Source organism: Panthera uncia, chromosome D2 (assembly GCF_023721935.1).
Source record: "Panthera uncia isolate 11264 chromosome D2, Puncia_PCG_1.0, whole genome shotgun sequence".
Lineage (NCBI taxonomy): Eukaryota > Metazoa > Chordata > Mammalia > Carnivora > Felidae > Panthera > Panthera uncia.
In genome coordinates this window covers 41466709-41487017 of record NC_064818.1, presented here as the reverse complement: position 1 = coordinate 41487017, position 20309 = coordinate 41466709, and the positions used below count along the sequence as shown (strand labels likewise).

Sequence of the window (20309 nt, the reverse complement as noted above, 5' to 3'; positions counted from 1 at the left end):
ATATATGGCATTTGAAACAACTTTGTATCAAATGGTCTCTCATGATAATTCATTATTTCTTTGAAATACTTTTAGTGTAAGTATCTGTCATGACACCTAAAAATCTGACAGGAGTTTTTTTGTTTTTTTGTTTTTAATTTTTTAATGTTTCTTTATTTTTTGAGAGAGAGACAGACAGACAGAGCATGAGCCAGGGAAAGGCACAGAGAGAGGGAGACATAGAATCCAAAGCAAGCTCCAGGCTCCGAGCTGTTATGACAGTACAGTGCCCCATGAGGGGCTTGATCCATGGACCATGAGATCATGGACTGAGCCCAAGTCAGAAGTTTAACTGACTGAGCCACCCCGGCACCCCAAACCTGGCAGGAGTTTTAAAGGATGTTAAATGTCCTACCTTCTTTACCTGGCACACAGCAGGCTCTTAATAACTGTTTATGGATTTAAACTGCATTAAATGAAGTTACTGTATTTACCTAGAGATGAAGCTATAATATTAGGCCTGAATGCATATTACAAGCACCTAAGAATCTTAGAAATAAAACTGATGACACCCATCTTCACTCACCCAAGAGAAACAAACCATCATCTGTGGGACAGGTTTGAGCATGAGAGGGAAAGAGAGACAACCTTGTGAAATAAACACATAAATAGCTCTGCCTGCTACTGCCAAGGGGCACCCATTTAATAAACTGTTTGAACAGTTGTCATTTGAATTTATGACTAGAAAGGCAAAAAATATTACTCATTTTACTTACTTCACTTTTCCACTTTTCCACCTCCATCTGCCCAATTCCTCCTATCCAGCCTTCCAAGCCCATTTCAAATCCATTCTCTAGAAGCTTTTCCGGATTCTACCTAAATTAACTATGATCACTCTTGTTTATAAACACCCACATCATTTGGTGGTACTTGTCTCAGGGAATTTTTCTTCTGCTTTTCATTATATTGATTTGAATATTTCTATTATTCTTCTATTAAATATAAGCATCTTGAGAGTAATAATAGCTTTCTTACTTTCCTTGGTGTCAATCATAGCTTCATTAAGAGATGTTCACAGAAAAAGCAAGAGTGGCTATATTAATATCAAATAAAGGAAGATTCAGGGAAAACTTCCAGGCATAAAAAATTACCTTATAAAATGATAAAAGGGTCAATCTACCAAAAAGACATAGTGATCCTAAACATATATGCACCAAACTACAGAACTGTGTAACACATGAAACAAAAACTGACAGAACTGAACGGCCAAATCCACAATTACAGCTGGAGAATCTAACACCCCTCTCTTAATAATTGATAAAACAACTAGACAATAAAATCGACAGTGATACCGAGGACTCAAGAACATCATCAACAATCAGGATCTAATCAATGTTTATAGAATACTCCATCCAGCAACAGCAAAATATGCATTCTTTTTAAGAGTCCATAGATCACTTATCACCTTTACCAGTCTAGGCGATAAAACAAACCACAACAACTAAAAGAAAAACTGCACAAAAGGTGTTTTTTTAATATAAAGGGGACATTTAAAAAAAAGTTTATTAATATATTTATTTAGAGAGAAAGAGCATGAAAGTGAGTGGAGGAGGAGCAGAGAGAGAGAGCAAATCTCAAGCAGGCTCCGTGCTATCAGTGCCAGCACAGAACCTGTCATGGAGCTCGAACCCATGAACCATGAGATCATGACCTGAGCTGAAATCAAGAGTCAGATGCTTAACGGACTGATCAACTCAGGTGTCCCACACAGAATGTGTGTGTGTTTTAAAGGAATGAAGTTCTTTGTTTTTTAAAGTTTATATACTCATTTTCAGAGAGACACAGAGAGAGAGACTGAGAGACAGAGAAAAAATGGAGAAGGGGTAGAAAGAGAGGGAGGAGAGAATCCTAAGCAGGCTCCATGCTCAGCATGGAGCCCAACGTGGGGCTCAATCCCACCACCCTGGGATCGTGACCTGAGCTGAAATCAAGAGTCAGATGCTTAACTGATTGAGCCACCCAGGCGCCTCCAGAATGTGTTTTTGACCACCATGGAATCAAATTAGAAATCCAAAACAGAAAAATGACAGAAAAACTTCTGAACACTTGGTTACTCAACAATTCATGGATTAAAGAAATCTCAAGGGAAATTAAACACACATGCATGCGCACATGCACACACACTGAATACAAAAGAAACACATACTGAAAGTTATGGAACACAGCTAAAGTAGTGACAGAAAAGAGAAAAAAAAAAACCCCACAAATCAACAAGCTGAACTGCCACCTTAAGAAACTTGGGGAAAAAAAACCCAAAATAAACCAAAAATGAGTAGAAAGAAGGGGGCGCCTGGGTGACTCAGTCGGTTAAGCGTCTGACTTCAGCTCAGGTCACGATCTCGCAGTCCGTGAGTTCGAGCCCCGCGTGGGGCTCTGGGCTAATGGCTCAGAGCCTGGAGCCTGTTTCAGATTCTGTGTTTCCCTCTCTTTCTGCCCCTCCCCCGTTCATGCTCGGTCTCTCTCTCTGTCTCAAAAATAAATAAACGTTAAAAAAAAAAAAAAGAAAAAAATGAGTAGAAAGAAGGATACAATGAAGAGCAGAAACTACTGAAACTGAACACAGAAAAACAGAGGTAATCAAAGAGATAAAAAGTTGGTTCTTTGAAAAGTTCAACAAAATTGACAGATCACTGCAAATGATAAAGAATATTGAAGAGAAGACTTAAATTAGCAAAATTAGGAATGAAACAGGGTATCAATACAGATCCTCCAGCCATTAAAAAGATGGCAAGACAATACTATGAACAACTTTATAGTCATAAATTTGACAAAAGAAGATATGGATGAATTCATCAAAACCACAAACTATGAAAACTCATCTGAGTTGAAAGAAATCACTTGAATAGGTCTATAACAATTAAAAAACTCCCCCAGGGGCACCTGGGTGGCTCAGTCAGTTGAGCGTTTGTTCGACTCTTGATCTCACCTTAGGTCATGATCTGACAGCTTGTGATATCGAGCCTGCTTGGGATTCTCTCTCTTCCTCTCTTTCTGCCCCTTCCCAGCTCATGCTCTTTTTCTCTCTCTCTCTCAAAATAAATAATAAATAAACTTAAACCCTGCCCCCCGCAAAAGAAATCTCCAGGCCTAGGTGGTTCACTGGATAATTCCACCAAGTGTTTAAACAATTAATACCAATTCTACACAATCTCTTCCAGAAAACGTAACTAGAGGAAAAAATACTTTCCCACTCATTTATGAGGCTAGAATTAACCTAAAACAAAGCCAGACAAAGATAGTACACCCCCACCCCAAAACAACAATTACTCCTCACAAATATAAACGTAAACAATCCTTAATACCACTGAATAATTCAGAAATACATAAAAGAATTATATACCATGACTAAATGGGGTTTAGGTCCACAAGATTGATTCAAAAACAATGAATGCAATCAGTAGGCTAAAGCAAAAAAACAAACAAACAAACAAACAACAAAACATATGTTCGTATATATTAGTATAGCAAAAGCATTTAACAACATCAACACACATTCATGATGAAAACTCTCAGCAAACGAAGAATAGAAAGGAAGTTCCTCAACTAGCATCTTTCAAATATCTATAGCTAACATTCATTTAACGGTGAAAGACTGAATACTTTTCCCCGTAAATCAGGAACATGGCAAGAATGCCCACCTTCATAATTCTTATTCAACTTACTACTGGAAGTTCTAACCAGTGGCATAATGCAAGCAAAGAAAAGATATATAGATCAAAAAGTAAAAACACTGTTCATATTTGCAGATGACAGGATAGTCCATGTAGAAAATCCAGATTTACAGGAAAAACGCCCAGAACTTGTGGGTTTAATAAGTTCATAGGATACAAGATCCATATACAAAAATCAATTGTATTTCTAAATACCAGCAATGAACACATGAAACTTAAATTTAAAAGACAATGCCATTTATAATAACTCAAATTGATGAAATACATAATAAATCTAAGCATATGAAGAACTTGTATTCTAAAAACTAGAAAATGTTGGTTAAAGAAATAAAAAATGATTTAAATTAATGGGGAGCTATACCTTATTCATGGATGGGAAGACTCAACATATATTAAAGATGTTAACTCCAAAATGATATTTAAGTATAACATATTTTCTGTCAAAATCCTGGCAAGAATTTTTGTAGATAAACACACGCTAATTCTAAAATTATGTGGAAAAGCAAATAAATTAGAATATATAAATGATTATGAAAAAGAAAAAGTAGGAGGAATCACTCAAGACTTTTTTTTTTTTTTTAATTTTTTTTTTCAACGTTTTTTATTTATTTTTGGGACAGAGAGAGACAGAGCATGAACGGGGGAGGGGCAGAGAGAGAGGGAGACACAGAATCGGAAACAGGCTCCAGGCTCCGAGCCATCAGCCCAGAGCCTGACGCGGGGCTCGAACTCACAGACCGCGAGATCGTGACCTGGCTGAAGTCGGACGCTTAACCGACTGCGCCACCCAGGCGCCCCTCAAGACTTTTTATATAGTTACAGCAATCAAGACAGTGAGGTATTGGTGGAGGGGTAGATACATAGATAAATGGAACAGAGAAATCAGAAGCAGATCCCCACAAGTATATAGTTCACTGATTTTTGACAAAAACACAAAAGTAATTCAACAGAGAAAGGGCAGTATGCATGTATGTACGTATGTATGTGTGAATGTATTTATTTATTTTAGGTAGGCTTCATACCCAGTGCAGAGCTCAATGCAAGTTCAAACTCAGGACCCCAAGATCAAGACTTGAACTGAGATCAAGAGTTGGATGCTTAACTGACTGAGCCACCCAGGTGCCCCACAGAAAGTATAGTCTTTTTTAACAAATGGTGCAAAGCAACTGGATACTGGAAGGAAAATAATGAACCTTGACCTAAACCTCATATCTTACATAAAAATTAAGTCAAGATGGATCACAGATTCAAATGTAGAATGTAGAAGTATAAACATCCTCGATGGAAACAAACTTTTCAACGTCTTGGCCTTGGTGAAACATTTAGGCATAACACAAAAAGCACAATCCATAAAAAACAAAAAATGTTCATAAATTGGACTTCATCAAAATTAAGATATTTTACTCTTGAATTACTCAGTGAGGAAGATTTCCCCAATAAGGGGAAAATTCTTGCAAACCACATACTTTACTCTTATGTAAGGACTTGGATAATATATCAAGAACTCTCAAAATTCAACATTAAAAAAATTAAAAACCGAGTTACAAAATGGGAAGACATGAAGATGTATTTCAAGAAGAAAATGGCAAGTTAAATACACAAAAGACATTAGCGCCATTAGCCATTATGGAAATAGAAATTAAAACCACACTGATATATCACTAGACACTTAGCAGAATGGCTAAAATTAAAAAAATAACACTACTAAATACTAATAAAGATGTAGAGAAACCAGGGGCACCTGGGAGGCTGTCAGTTAAGTGTCTGACTCTTGATTTTGGCTCAGGTCATGATCCCACAGTTTCGTGAGTTCAAGCCCCATGTTGGGCTCTGCACAGTGCAGAGCCTGCTTGGGATTCTCTCTCTCCCTTTCTCTGCCCCTCTCCCACTCGTACTGTCTCTCTCTCAAAAATAAATAGATAAATTTAAAAAAATATGCAGAGAAACTGTATCTCTCATACAATGTTGATGAGAATCTGTTCCAGCAGTTGTTCTGATAAGCAGTTTGGGAGTTTCTTTGAGAACTAAATACAGAGTTACCATGTGACCCAGAATGCACACTCTGGGCATTTATCCCAGAGAAATGAAAATTTCCTCTACACAAATACTCGCAGCAGCTTTATTTGTAATAGCCCAAAACTGGAAATGATCAAAATGTCTTTCAATAGATAAAGTGGTTAAACAAACTATAGAACATCCATATCATGGAATACTACTTGGCAATAAAAAGGAGCAAATTACTGATAGACACAACTTCTTGGATGAATTTCCTTATGCTGAGTGAAAAAAGTCAATCTCAGGGTGCCTGGGTGGCTCAGCTGGTTGAGCATCTGACTTTGGCTCAGTTCATGATCTTCATGGGTTCAAGCCCCGCATCAGGCTCTGTGCTGACAGCTCAGAGCCTGAAGTCTGCTTTGAATTCTGTGTTTCCCCCTTTCTCTGCCCCTCCCCTACTCGTGCTCTGTCTCTCAAAAAATAAAATAATATGTTTAAAAAATTTTTTAAAAAGCCAATCTCAAAAGGTCACACACTATATAATATCACTTACATAAAATTCTTGAAATCACCAAATTAAAGGTATGGAAAAACAGATAGTGGCTGCCAGGAGTTAGGAATGGTAGAGGAAGGGAATGGTCCTGACTCTTAAAAGGTAGCACACAAGGCAAAACTTCATAGTGGCACAATAATTCTGTATCTTAAATATGGTGGTTGTTGCTGGAATCTAAGCAGTAATAAAATGGCATAGAACTACAAAAATACTAATGTCAGTTTCCTGGGTTTGATATTGTATTGTAACTACATAAAGTGTAACCATTGTGGGATAATGGGTGAACCATACAAGGGATCTTTCTGTACTATTTTTGCAACTTTTTATAATCTGTGAGTATTTAAAATAAAAAGTAAAAAAAAAAACAGAAGAATAAAACCATAATGCACTTTAGAGTAATACAGAGGAAAACTATTTAAAATGCTGATTACATTGGTAGGGAGAGAAAGAAAACATGTTTAAAGATATTCTCATCTCTATAAAGGTAATTTCCCTGAGTATGAAAATAAGAAAGACTATGTACTCCTTTTAACAGTAAACAACTGAATTAGCTATAAAATAAATACACGACTAACTAAACCTTGAGATCAGGCAACTTCAGAAACAACAGATATCTGAGCAACACTAAGCAGCAGCACTAAGAGTAGGCACTGGCTCCCCATGATTCTATATCTATTAGTAGTGTTTCCACAACAAAAGAGAACTTGTAGAGAAGAACCTAACTTAGAAACTTAGAAGATTTAGGATTTATAAGATGTAAGGAAAGGGTGAGAGACCTGATCTTCAGCAAAAAGACAGCAGAAGCAAAGCAAGTTCCCAAATGCATGGAGCTGTTCCAGCAGTGAGTGCTGGAACACACTACATCCCTGAACTGAAGTCTGCCGTTAGTCATGGCAATTCTATGATGGAGTTGAAAGCCAGAAGGTCTAGTCCCCAAATCTGGAACACATGTCCACCATCCTTTGGTCCAGAAAGAAGAGCCTCATTCTCCTGTCCTCTTAGGTGTCCTTTGCTATCTGCTCATGAATATCATAAACTAAGAATCAGGCAATGTCTTTGATTTAGCATCCAAAACCCTTAGCACACTGGGACTGAAATACAGAACAAACTAATCAAAGTTCACTGAATGAATGAATAAATGGCTCTATGGTTTAAAAGCTGAAGGAATGTACTATTTATTTATTTATTTATTTAGTCAATTCCTGCTACTTAGTTCAGGTTTAAAGTCTAATCCAATGACCTCCACACAGAACTGAATTATGGCTGGTCTGAAAGGAAATGTACTCTAAATGCAAAATACCCCCCAAATGTCAAAGACTTAGTACCAGTAAAAAATAAAAAATCAGAATGTAAAATATCTCAATATCTTCTTTATATTGCTTTCATGCTCAAATAGTACTCTTGGGTTAATAAAATGTTTTATTAAAATTAATTCCACAGGGGGCCTGGGTGGCTCAGTTGGTTAGGTGTATGACTCTTGATTTCAGCCCAGGTCATGATCTCACAGTTTTGTGAGATTGAACCCCGCATTGATAGCGTCCCTGTGGCAGTGTGGAGTCTGCTTGGGATTGTCTCTCTCTCCTCTCTCTGCCCTTCCCCTCACGCCTCTCATGTGTGTGCGCTCTCTCTCAAAATAAATAAATAAACTTAAAAAAATTAAATCTGCTTGTCCCGTTTTCACTCTAATTTGGATACTAGGACATTTACAAATGTGGGTCACAGTATATTTCTACTGGAGCACTAATCTAGAAGGCAGCAAGTGCATAATTCTGTCTTAGTTGATGCCATGAAGTCATGAAGTTCCCTAAGCTCTAACCAAGAAAGTACCTTTTGCTCATCGAAATCTACTTTAAATCTTCTGATGACTTTTAAGACGAAATGGTAGATATGAGATGCTTTCTGCTAGAGAAACCACAATGGTTGTGTATAAAAACTAAGAGCAGTAGGTATGCATATGAATATATTCAATCCAAAGGGAAAAATAAAATCTACTTATAGAAAAACATGCCTGGGATATCTGACAAATAGTTTAATAATATGCATGATATTCTAATTACACTTTAAAATTGGTGGGACATAAAAAAAAACAGAAACAAAAACAAAATAAGGGAAAAAAACCCCTGAAAAACAGAAGTGTCTGAACTCAGGGTTTTAGAGGCAACTTCATTTTTCTCAAGATAAAGTCTACTGAGACCAAGTCTTCACATAAAAACATTTGTGTGAGGGCCGCATGAGTGGCTCAGTTGGTTGGACGTCCGACTCTTGATTTTGGCTCAGATCATGATCTCACCGTTGGTGAGATTGAGCCCCATGTCTAGCTCGCTGACAGCGCGAAGCCTGCTTGGAATCCTCTCCTCACCCTCTGTCCCTTCCTTTGCTCTCTCTCTCTCTCCTCAAATAAATAGATAAACTTAAAAAACAGAACAACCATTTGTGTGAACTCTGTGTGGGATAAGGCAAGGAACTGTGAGCCAATTCTGTCAGAACACTTGTATCTCTCCCATCAAACAGCTTTTTCTTAATGCAGAGGTGAGAACACACAAGAGTTTCCACCTGAAGTTAAGAGTGTGGGGGATTTTTATCTTAGCAATGAGGAGATAAAACTTTTCCTGATTCATGATTAGTTTGCTTAGAGAGCTTAGGAAACTTCCTTAGGAAACTTCCTTGCTCCCAAAGGATTTGTGGCACTTGGCACTGCAACAGTGAGCTTTCCTAGTAGATAAAGCTTTATCAGTAAAGATTTCTGTCCATACACTCAAGTCTCCCCTATGCTCTTAATCTACATCTCTAGCTAATTTCTCCTGATTAATTTCATCTGAAAGACTGATTTGATCAAGATGCTTCTTTTTTGTTTTTTGAGAGAGAGAGAGAGAGAGAGAGAGAGAGAGAGAGAGAGAGTGAGTAGGAAAAAGGGGCAGAGAAGACCAAAGAGAGAATCTTCAGCAGGCTCCACATTCAGTGTGGAGCCTAATGTGGGGCTCGATCCCATGATGCTGGGATCAGATGCCACCCAGATGCCCTGATCATTTGCTTCAAGAAACCTAATAGGATCATCCATTTCTCACTAATTGCTATCATTAAATTTCTAAGAGCAAAATCTCTTTATGTCCTGCCTACACCCTTGATGTACAAGTCAGTAAATTAAAATTCTATATCACACAAATGAAATGGATCCCCATAGTAGAAAACTTTGGTGGTATCATTTGTTTTTTTTAACTATAGTATAGGTAAACTTCGCTTCTGTCAGTGGATACTTTAAACAAAGTTTAAAACTTCCTTTTATAATTCTGGCATTTGGTACTGGAGGGCACAGATTTAGATACCCTTAAATTTACAACTAGATAAGTCAGTCGCTAAGATAGTCATATTTAATTTGTTCTTAGCCTTGAAAAACAATTCTATTTTTCAGTTAATGGTTTCAGATGTGTCCACAAAAGTTATAGTGTAACTGTTTAAAAATCAGTGTAAAGATACACATAATAGAATTCTTATTGTGTTGCCATAAATACATACAGCTAGAATGTAATGTCCCAGCTATACAGGTGGCTCCTGTTAGCATTTGGGTTACTGGAACACAGGCCATATTCAATGGTCAATATCTAAAAATGACTAACATTAACAATTTAAAAATAGTTATATGATCACATTGTAATTATTTGTTTAAAAATTTGTTTAATGTTTATTTATTTTTGAGACAGAGAGAGAGAGCATGAATGGGGGAGGGTCAGAGAGAGGGAGACACAGAATCTGAAACAGGCTCCAGGCTCTGAGCTGTCAGCACAGAGCCCGACGCGGGGCTCGAACTCACGTACCGCGAGATCGTGACCTGAGCCAAAGTCGGACGCTCAACCGAATGAGCCACCCAGGCGCCCCTAATTATTTGTTTAAACACTAAAGTATATGTATATTTCACTTAAAATACTTCTAGTGGCATATGTTATATATAAGCAATTAGTGAATATAAATAAATAAAAGAACTCTACAAAGAAACAAATCCTTTAATTCCCTTCAGAAATATATAGGAGTAATAATATAACACTTATCCAATTGGGAGAAAATGGCATACCAAAGTATAAAATCATGTCATTATTCTCACGTAAAAATTAACTAATAATTATGCTGCCCACTCCCAAATCAGGAAGGCATAGCGTAAAAGAAAAAGGACTTAGGAGAGTGTCCTCTTAAGACAAACCTTTAGGTTGTAATGTTCCTTTCATTTAATATTTCATCTTCTCTCCCAGGCAAGAAAAAAAAGGGAGGGAGTGGAGTTCTCAAATAGTTACATATATCATGCTGCTAGGAACTAGACAAACTACTTTTCCTTTGAAAATTATAAACGGTTGACATGACTTTTGTGATGGGTCTGTGATAAAGATCTCCAATTTTATCTCTTCTATTTTATAAATAGTTATGATAGGAACAACCCAAGATAATGCTATTCATAAGAATATACTTGTATACAATAATGTCCTACTATCTTTAAAAATAAACTTTTGTCAAGTTTAGGGATTTAAAATTAATCTTGGTTTCTAACATAATCACTATTTTCCTAGTATTTCTAGTCTTCAACTACTTTTATGTAAGTGATTAGATACCTTCCACATTGTTGTTCTTTCCACATTACCCGTTTCACCACTTTATCTGGGTATTTTGTCCCTCAGATGAGAATATTTCAGCAAAAGCAGACTTATCCGCTCTCCTTTGAAGGCACCATCTTCTGGTACAGCTCATTCTTATCTCTTTTTCCCTCTTTCTTTCCCTCCCTATTTCTAAAATCCATCTTCTTTATTTTCCTTCATTTCTTCCCAAAGTGTCTATTTCTTTTCATGTTTCTTTCCACTTCATAAATGGCTGTATTATACACAGTATCTCTCTCTTCTCTACCATCCTTCTCTGCTTTCTACTACAACCAGATTTCTTCCTCTGATACCAGGAAATGTTCAGAGGACATGCTTACATATCCGCACAAATCTCTGAAGTAGATTCTGCTTCAGATCCTCAACTAACTCAGACAGTGTCAAGAAGCATATTTAAATTTCCCAAGATATTCACAGAATGGTGAAGAACCAAGGACTCAGACTATAACTTGCAATCTTCCATAAGCTTAGCCAGATCAAAAAAATGTTACCTTGGAGATTTTTAAATATAACATGTTTTGATACCCCCAAATCACTACCTAACAAACTCATTGTTGCCAAAGAAGAATCCCATTGTACCTCCCCATCATCAACATCTTGTTTAAATATGTTGGGTTCCTTCTAAAAAAAGAACACGTAGAATCAAGTGTAACTTTTAGAAGAGAGAAGAAAATCTTTATTATTATAATAAATGGTTTCTAAAAGAATTTATTTCAAATGAATCCTAAGTCCAAAAGAAAAATAAAAATCAGAGAATAAATACAATATTTAATGTTAATAACTAATAATTATTATTTAACTAAGTAAATAAATATATGTCACTACGTATTTAACTAAATACTACTCAGTAAAATTACTTTTCCAGTAATTCCTGGATAAAAATTTGAATTCTATTTTCAAATGGGCTTTAACACCAACTTCAACTATTGCCTTAAAATAAATAAAACTGTGTTGTAGCCAAAATCATGTACTTAACTACTGCCTAAATGTATCTTCCTACCTCATCACCTTTACTTGTACTGTTCCTTTTGTCAAGGATATTTCTCCCATTCAATCTGCAAAACCTCTCTCAATCCTTCAAGGCCTTTGGGGGAAGGAAACTTGAACTAGCAGTCAGTAGCTTAAAGTTAGAGTAGTATCTCAGCCACCAGTTAATTATGGAAACTTTAATATGTGATTTAATCTCCCTGATTTTTGTTAACTAGATAACTATAAGACAAAAGTGTTAAGCCAGGTGATTCCTATAATAACAGATGACAAGGAAGCCTAAGTTTGTTAGGAGTGCTATGCTAGAAAACTGACCTTCATTTCACCCAAAATTACAGTATAACTAACTCAGCAATGTCTTGGGACTGTTTTGCACCATTTACTTTTGTCTGACTAATAGCCAGTTTTCAGAACAGTAAGGTCAAAAAAGACAGAGGTTGTATAAAGACTCCCATGAGGATGAGAAAATGGAACTTCTTACACTTAATGAAATCACCAAACTACTTAGTAACAGTGTCAGAAAGCACAAATATCTGTGAGGAAACTGGAGAAACCTGGAAAGCCCAAATCTCCATCTAGAAGCAAGAGGCATAATCTTATTTTCCAATTTCCTCCATCAGGTAAGGTTCCACACCCTTTGACGTTAAAGAAATATGATATCATCTCTGCCTCCTGGCATCTTTTACTTTCTATGATTTCAACTACAACCTTGGCCTTCTTCACCAAGCTCCTTGATTCTTCCAACTGGTCTTTCCCAATCTTTGGAACCTTATAGAACTCACTACACTTTATATCATATCACCAGTTCCTTTAATAAGCACTTGCTAATGGAGGAAGGAATCCTTATTTGTCTGTGTATTTCCTTCCCCAATTCCCTACTTCTACTGCAAGAGCCTAATAACTGAGATAAGAGAGGCTCACAAATTTTTGTTGAATAAACTGATTATTAGCATCATACCTTATATACAGCACACACAAAAAATTACTCGTTAGATGAAATGGAAAAAAGCATCTTGTAAGCTTTAAAGCCAATAGCTAAACTTTAAAAATTGGACTATTGATCATATTAACCACTATGGTTCCTTGTTCATTTGTTAATAGGATTCCACCGCTAAAGTAAGGCAAAAGAAGCATCAAAGGTGGCTTTCTAAGGCATTCCCTTAACAAAAAAATATTTATTAGCTGGCACCCTACAACAGGATCATGATGACTAGATGGCCATGTGATGATTCTCTGGCACAGGCATACCCTGAACTGAGTTTTAGAACTCAGATTAAATTATGGTCAGTATATTTTAGACTAAATATATTTTGAAAAACAAGAAGCACGGAACACGTGGTTACTTTCTACTGTTCAGAAGAAACCATTCCCTAACTATGCCTACATATCTGCATCTTAATACATTTATACTTCTTAATAACCTCAACATTTAAGTAATTATAATGATAGAATATATTTGAAAAGTTTCAACAACAAAATAAAATGCTACATCATATATTTTCAAAGAGCTATATGCTGCTAAAGAGGGAAGATTGCATTTTTTGGATTTCTATTTCTTTTAGGGCATGAGGAAATACTCTCATAAATACATGCAATGAGAGGAGACTAGACACTCAAATAAAACGGGCTATAGTGTGAAGAATGGAAAAGCTATTAAATGCACATTCATTACATAAGACACACAAGAGAAGCTTTAGAAAGCACATAAACACCTAAGAGACAAGAAAACTCAACTTACCTAAAAAAAAAAAAAATACAGCCATGGCAGATTCAAAATTATTAGATTAGAGTAAAAAAGAGTGGAACAAACATCAAAAGAATAAATGACATGAGAAGAGGTTCAGGGCATATGTTACTTACAGGAATTCTTCTCCAGGGTGTTTGAGTATATTTTTCAGCATATGTGCATTTTTCCTCTTTAAATTTTTGGTGGCAGTTACACCGAGTTGCCTGAATAAAACCACAAATTTTTATACTAGTATAATTCTCTACATACATATACATACAAAGTATAGGCTCACTTAAAGGGTAAAAGACCAGTACCACAAAAAAAGGGGCAAACATCCACATCTATTCAGAAGTTTCCCAACTTATTCAGAGACTGGGTTCTATAGTTAGTCAGTAAAGCTAAAATTCTGAATAGTAAAAATTAACCTTGGGAACCTCTTACATTATCCATAAACACATTATCTATGATCTTATGTATATAAACATAGTACTATGTATATAAATGTATAATATATACAGCAATATACAGTTTATAAAGAATACAATTGCAAAATCTAATTTATTTCTCTAAACTACAATGGTACTATTAGTCACCACCACAGTTTCTTAAATTCATTTTTGATACAACTCTACTAGATACTAAATACCACCAGTCCACAAGTAAGGTTATCTATTCATATGTGTAGTGCTTTTTTAAGCCTCCTTAATAATGTGTTAACCTTATTGGACTAAACAATTTGAAGGGTCTCTGCCTTTTGACAAGATCCATCTGACCATTTCAGTTCACAAATGAATTCTCTACATATGATTCTACTCACAGCATACTCATTTAGTCATTCATACAACCCAAAGCAATGTACCTATTGTATAAACTTTGGTCTCTCAAATAAATAAATACCGAATTTTTAAAAAGAATGAAAAAACTGATAATAAGAGTTTCTCCCTAGTGTGAAGTTGGACGATGCCCATATTATTTATTAAACAACCCCACTGGAGGTAAACATATTATCTTGTAGGAAAATCTACATAGTAAATTCTTGATTACTGCATCAAGTTAAAATTATGTGCCTACTTTAAAAATATTTTAAATATTTTGTAATTTTTCTTAATTGTAATCAGATCATTCCATTTTTCATATATAAAACAAGATCTAATTGCAAGCAAAAATCTCTATAGTAAAGACATTTTTCCATTCCTAAGAAATGGGATAGTCACAGAAATAAAATTCAATATATAAGCAGGCAACTTAAGAGTCTTGTGGAATGCACTGTAATAGGATGTAACTTTCAATATATATGGGAGGCATGTAAAGAAAAGATAAAGCATTTATTTTAATGCAAGCACATTATGTATAACCTATCCTGATTAGTGCAATTCCAGAAATAATTTTCTTTTTGTAGTCTATGTGCTATCATATTAAGAATAGTATTTGGCAAATGTTTGAATTTTCCAATAATTTTCAGAATTATTTGTGACGCTTCAATAGATCTAAAACAACTACCCAAAGCATTTCCTGTCCATGTGCTCATGTTCTATGTAGTCCCATATTTCAGGAAAGTACATCCTATCTTTTGACCCAATGATAGATTTTGATTAGTTTGAACCAATCAGATTAATCCCATTCCACTATGCTTAGGAGGGACAAAGAACCCAAATGTAGCCAATACAATGTGAGAAAAGTCTGCGTTATTTCTGGGAAAGTGCTCTTGATTTTTAAAATAGGCATGCAAAAAAAAAAAAAAACCCCACAAAAAAACCCCCAGGCCCTTTCCTACTTTTGGGGACTAATATGCAAGTATGTGACATATAGAACTAAAGAAGACATCTTGTAACCATCAAAGGTCAGCTAAAAGGATTCCAGAAAAGCCAACTGAGAACTTCACCGTTACCCAAATGACCATTTAAGTAACCATGAAAATTGGTGGGATCTGTATTATTTTGTTACTTGACTTTACAAATGTTCTAATCTTTAAGTTACTTTTAATTTAGGGATTTTTACTTGGAACTTATCACATCATAAGAAATGCACTGATTTACAAGCTGGGTGATCTGGGACAAGTCATTAAATAAGAGTTAATATTTATCATGCATCCATGGTCCAGGTTATAGCATTAGGTAGTTTACATAATATAGTCCTTTAAATTATCATAATCTTATATGGCATTATTTTTATTATCCTCACGTATAGAAGAGGCTTAGGAGAAATTAAGTAACTTCCCCAAGAGAACATTGCCATTAAGTTTCAGAACAAGGATTTGAACCCAGGTCTATCCAGCTTTTCACAGCTGATCATAGTTTTTCAAATATATGATCTAGTCATATATAAGTGTTAGTCTGCTTAAGCTGAGTTCTACTTTCTATGACTCTATAAAGAAAATTCCACACGATTATTCTGAGGGTTCACTGAGAAAATGTATCTAAATTAACTATTACTTAACTAGGGTAGTGAGGGAAAATTAAAGGGCATTCTTAGCATTTTAAATAAGGTTTAAATTGTTGAGCGTCTATACTTTCCAGTTAAATTCTTGAAGCATTGCAATTTGATTTTACAACTGGACATTTCACACAAAATATGAATTCTACGTTTTATGCTGTCACTTTACTTTTCTGAAACTCTAGATACAAACATAGGTTGGGGTGACTGCATATATTTTTTTTTAAAAGATAAGATGCATTGAAGTTCAAACTAGAAAGGGACTTTGAAATCCCCCAGAAAATCCTTCACATTTTTTTCCTTAAATTCCAGTGTTGTTAACATACAATATTATGTTAGTTTCAGCTGTATAACACAGACCATACACCAATTCCATACATTACTGTGTTCATCAAGTGCACTCCTAATCCTCTACACCTATTTCACCCATTCCCCTACCTACCTCCCCTCTGGTAATCTGTTCTTTCTAGTTAAGAGTTTGCTTTTGGTTTATTTTTTTCTCCATTATTCATTTGTTTTGTTTCTTAAATTCCACATATGAATGAAATCCTTTGGTATTTGTCTTTCTCTAACTGGCTTATTTCACTTAGCATTATATTCTCTATATCCATTAATGCTGTTGCAAATGGCAAGATTTCATTCTTTTTATATGGTTGAAAAATATTCCATTACATACACACACATTCATATATATGAATCACATCTTCTTTATCCATTCTTCTATCAATGGACACTTGGGCTGCTTCCATAGTTTGGCTATTATAAACGATGCATAAATAAACATGGGGTGCATGTATCCCTTCAAAGTAGTGGTTTTGTACTCTTTGAGTAAATATCCAGTAGTGCATTTAATGGATTGTAGGGTGCTTCTATTTTTAACTTTTTGAGGAACCTACATATTGTCTTCCACAGTGGATGCACCAGTTTGGAGTCCCACCAACAGTGCACAAGGGTTCCTTTTTCTACACATCCTTGCCAACACTGGTTATTTCTTGAATTTTTGATTTTAGCTATTCTGACACATGTGAGGTAATAGAGCAGTGTAGTTGTGATTTGCATTTCCCTGATGATAAATGATAGGGAGCGTTGTATCATGTGTCTGTTGGCCATCGGCAGGTCTTCTTTGAAGAAATGTCTGTTCATGTCTCCTGCCCATTTAATTGGATTATCCTTTTGGTATTGGGTTGTATAAGTTCTTTATATATTTTGGATATCGTTTCTTGAATATGTCATGTGCAAACATCTTCTCCCATTCAGCAGGTTGTCATTTAGTTTTGTTGGTTGTTTCCTTCGCTGTGCAGAAGATTTTTATCTTTATGTAGTCCCAATAGTTTATTTTTGCTTTTGTTTCCCATGCCTCAGGAGACATATCTAGAAAAATGTTGCTAGGACCAAAGTCAGAGACATTACTGACTGTGCTCTTCTAGGATTTTTATAGTTTCAGGTCTCACATCTAGGTCTTTAATCCATCTTGAGTTTATTTTTGTGTGTAGAGTGATAAAGTCATCCAGTTTCCTTCTTCTGCATGTAGCAGTTTAGTTCTCCCAACACCATTTGATGAAGAGACTACCTTTTTCCCATTGTGAATTCCTGCTTCCTTTGTTGATCAACTGACCGTATCATTGTGGGTTTATTTCTGGGCTTCTCATTCTATTCCATTGATCTGTGTGTTTATTTGTGCCAGGGCCATACTGTTTTAGATTACTACAGCTTTGCAATACAACCTGAAGTCTAAAATACCTTCAGTTTTGTTTCTAAGATTGCTTTGGCTATTTGGGATCTTTTGTGGTTCCACACAAATTTTAGGATTGTTTGTTCTTGTTCTGTGAAAAATGCTGTTGGTATGTTGTTAGCAATTGCATTAAATCTGTGGATTCCTTTGGGTAGTATAGATATCTTGACATTATTTCTTCTTTCAGTGAGTATGGAATGTCTTTTCATTTCTTTGCGTTGTATTCAATTTCTTTCATCCTTGTTTTATGGTTTTCAGAATATTAAGAATTTCACCTCTTTGGATAAGTTTATTCCTAGCTATTTTACTATTTTTGGTGCAATGGCAAATTGGATTGTTTTATTAATTTCTTATTCTGCTGCTTCATTATTAGTACATAGAAATGCAACAGATTTCTGTACATTGTTTTTATATCCTGCAAATTTACTGAATTCATTTATCAGCTTTAGTACTTTTTTGGTGGAGTTTTTTGGCTTCTCTATAGAGTATCATGTCATCTGCAAATAGTGGAAGTTTTACTTCTTCCTTAACCAATATGGATGTCTTTTATTTCTTTTTGTCTGATTGCTGTTGCTAGGATTTCTAGTACTATGTTGAATAAAAGTGGTGAGAGTAGACATCCTTGTCTTACTCCTGACCTTAGGGGGAAAGCTCTGTTTTTCCCCACTGAGTATGATGTTAGCTGTGGGTTTTTCATATATGGCCTTTATTATGTTGAGGTATGTTCCCTCTAAACCTGCCTTGTTGGCGGTTTTTATCATGAATGATGTTGTACTTTATTGAATGCTTTTTCTGAACTTATTGAAATGATCATATCATTCTTATCCTTTCTCTTATTGATGTGATGTATCATGTTGATTGATTTGCGAATACTGAACCATCCTTGCATCCCAGCAATAAATCCCACTTGATAATGATGATGGTTTTAATGTACTGTTGGATTTGATTCGCTAATATTTTGTTGAGGATCTCTGCATCTATCTTCATCAGAGATATATTGGCCTATAGTTCTTTGTGTGATATCTTTATCTGATTTTGTTTGTTGGGAGTTTTTTGATTACTGATACGATTTTCATTGCTGGTAATCACTTTGTTCAAATTTCCTATCTCTTCCCTGCTTCAGTTTTGGGAGGTGATATGTTTTTAGGAATTTACTAATTCCTCTAGGTTGTCCAATTTGTTGGTATATAGTTTTTCAAAATATTCTCTTAAAATTGAGTTTCTGTACTGTTGGTTGTTATTTCTCCTCTTTCACTTGTGACTTTGAGTCCTCTTTTTATTTTTTTTTAAATGAGCCTGGATCAGAGGTTTATCAATTTTGGTGATCTTTTCAAAGAGCCAGCCCCTGGTGTAACTGATCTGTCATATTGTTTTTTAAGTTTTTTAAGTTTTTGTTTGTTATTTTCCTAGCTCCTTTAGATGTAAGGTTAGGTTATTTATTTGAGATTTTTCTTGCTTTTTGAGGGAGCAATTTTCATTTCCCTCCATGTAATTTTTTATTTCTTCTTTGATTTCTTGGTTGACCAATTCATTGTTTAGTAGTATGTTATTTAACCTCCATGCATTTGTGCTCTTTCCAGATTTTTTTCTTGTGGTTTATTTCTAGTTTCACAGTGTTGTGGTCATAAAAGATGCATGGTATGACTTTGATCTTTTTGAACTTGTTGAGACTTGTTTTGTGGCCTAATATGTGCTATTCTTGAGGATGTGCCATGTACACTTGAAAAGAATGTATATTGGGCTGTTTTAGGATAGATAGAATGTTCTGATTATATCTGTTAAATCCATCTGGTCCAGTGTGTCATTCAAAGCCACCGTTTCTTTGATTTTGTTTAGATGATCTGTCCATTGATGTAAGTAAGGTGTTCAAGCCCCCTACTATTATTGTATTACTATTCATTAGTTCCTTTATATTTGTTATTAACTGTTTTATGTATTTGGGTGCTCCCGTGTTGGATGCATAAATATTTATAATTGTTATATTTTCTTATTGGATTCTCCCCTTAATGATTATATAGTGTCCTTCTTTGTCTCGTTATAGTCTTTGTTTTAACATCTATTTTGTCTGACATAAGTACACTGCTACCCCAGCTTTCTTTTCACATTCAGTTGCATGATAAATGTTTCTGCATCCCCTCACTTTCAATCTGCAGGTTTCTTTTGGTCTGAAATGAGTCTCTTGTAGGCAGGATAGAGACAATTTTTTTTTTTTTTTAATCTATTTTGAGAAAGAGAAAGCATGAGCAGGACAGGCACAGAGAGAGGAGGAGACAGAGAATTCCAAGCAGGCTCCATGCTGCCAGCATGGAGCCCAATGCAGGGTTCAACCTCATGAACTGTGAGATCATGACCTGAGCCAAAATCTAGAGTCCGAAGATTAACTGACTGAGACTCCCAGGTGCCCCATGGGTCTTGTTTTGTTTTATTTTTTAATCCATTTTGTCACCCTATGTCTTTTGCTTGGAGCATTTAGTCCATTTACATTCAAAGTAAGTACTGACAGATATGTTACTTGCCTTTTTACTTGTTTTGT

General features: G+C 35.4%; 1 protein-coding gene across 7 annotated transcripts in view; it reads right to left on the bottom strand.

Moving 5' to 3' along the window:
• Positions 1-20309, bottom strand: part of CCSER2 (coiled-coil serine rich protein 2) — a 188823-nt gene that overhangs the window by 16242 nt on the left and 152272 nt on the right. For all 7 annotated transcript variants that reach the window (XM_049645326.1, XM_049645324.1, XM_049645331.1 and 4 more), the window contains one exon: positions 13743-13832. In XM_049645326.1, the coding sequence (XP_049501283.1) occupies positions 13743-13832 (90 nt within the window). The remainder of the gene's footprint in view (positions 1-13742; positions 13833-20309) is intronic.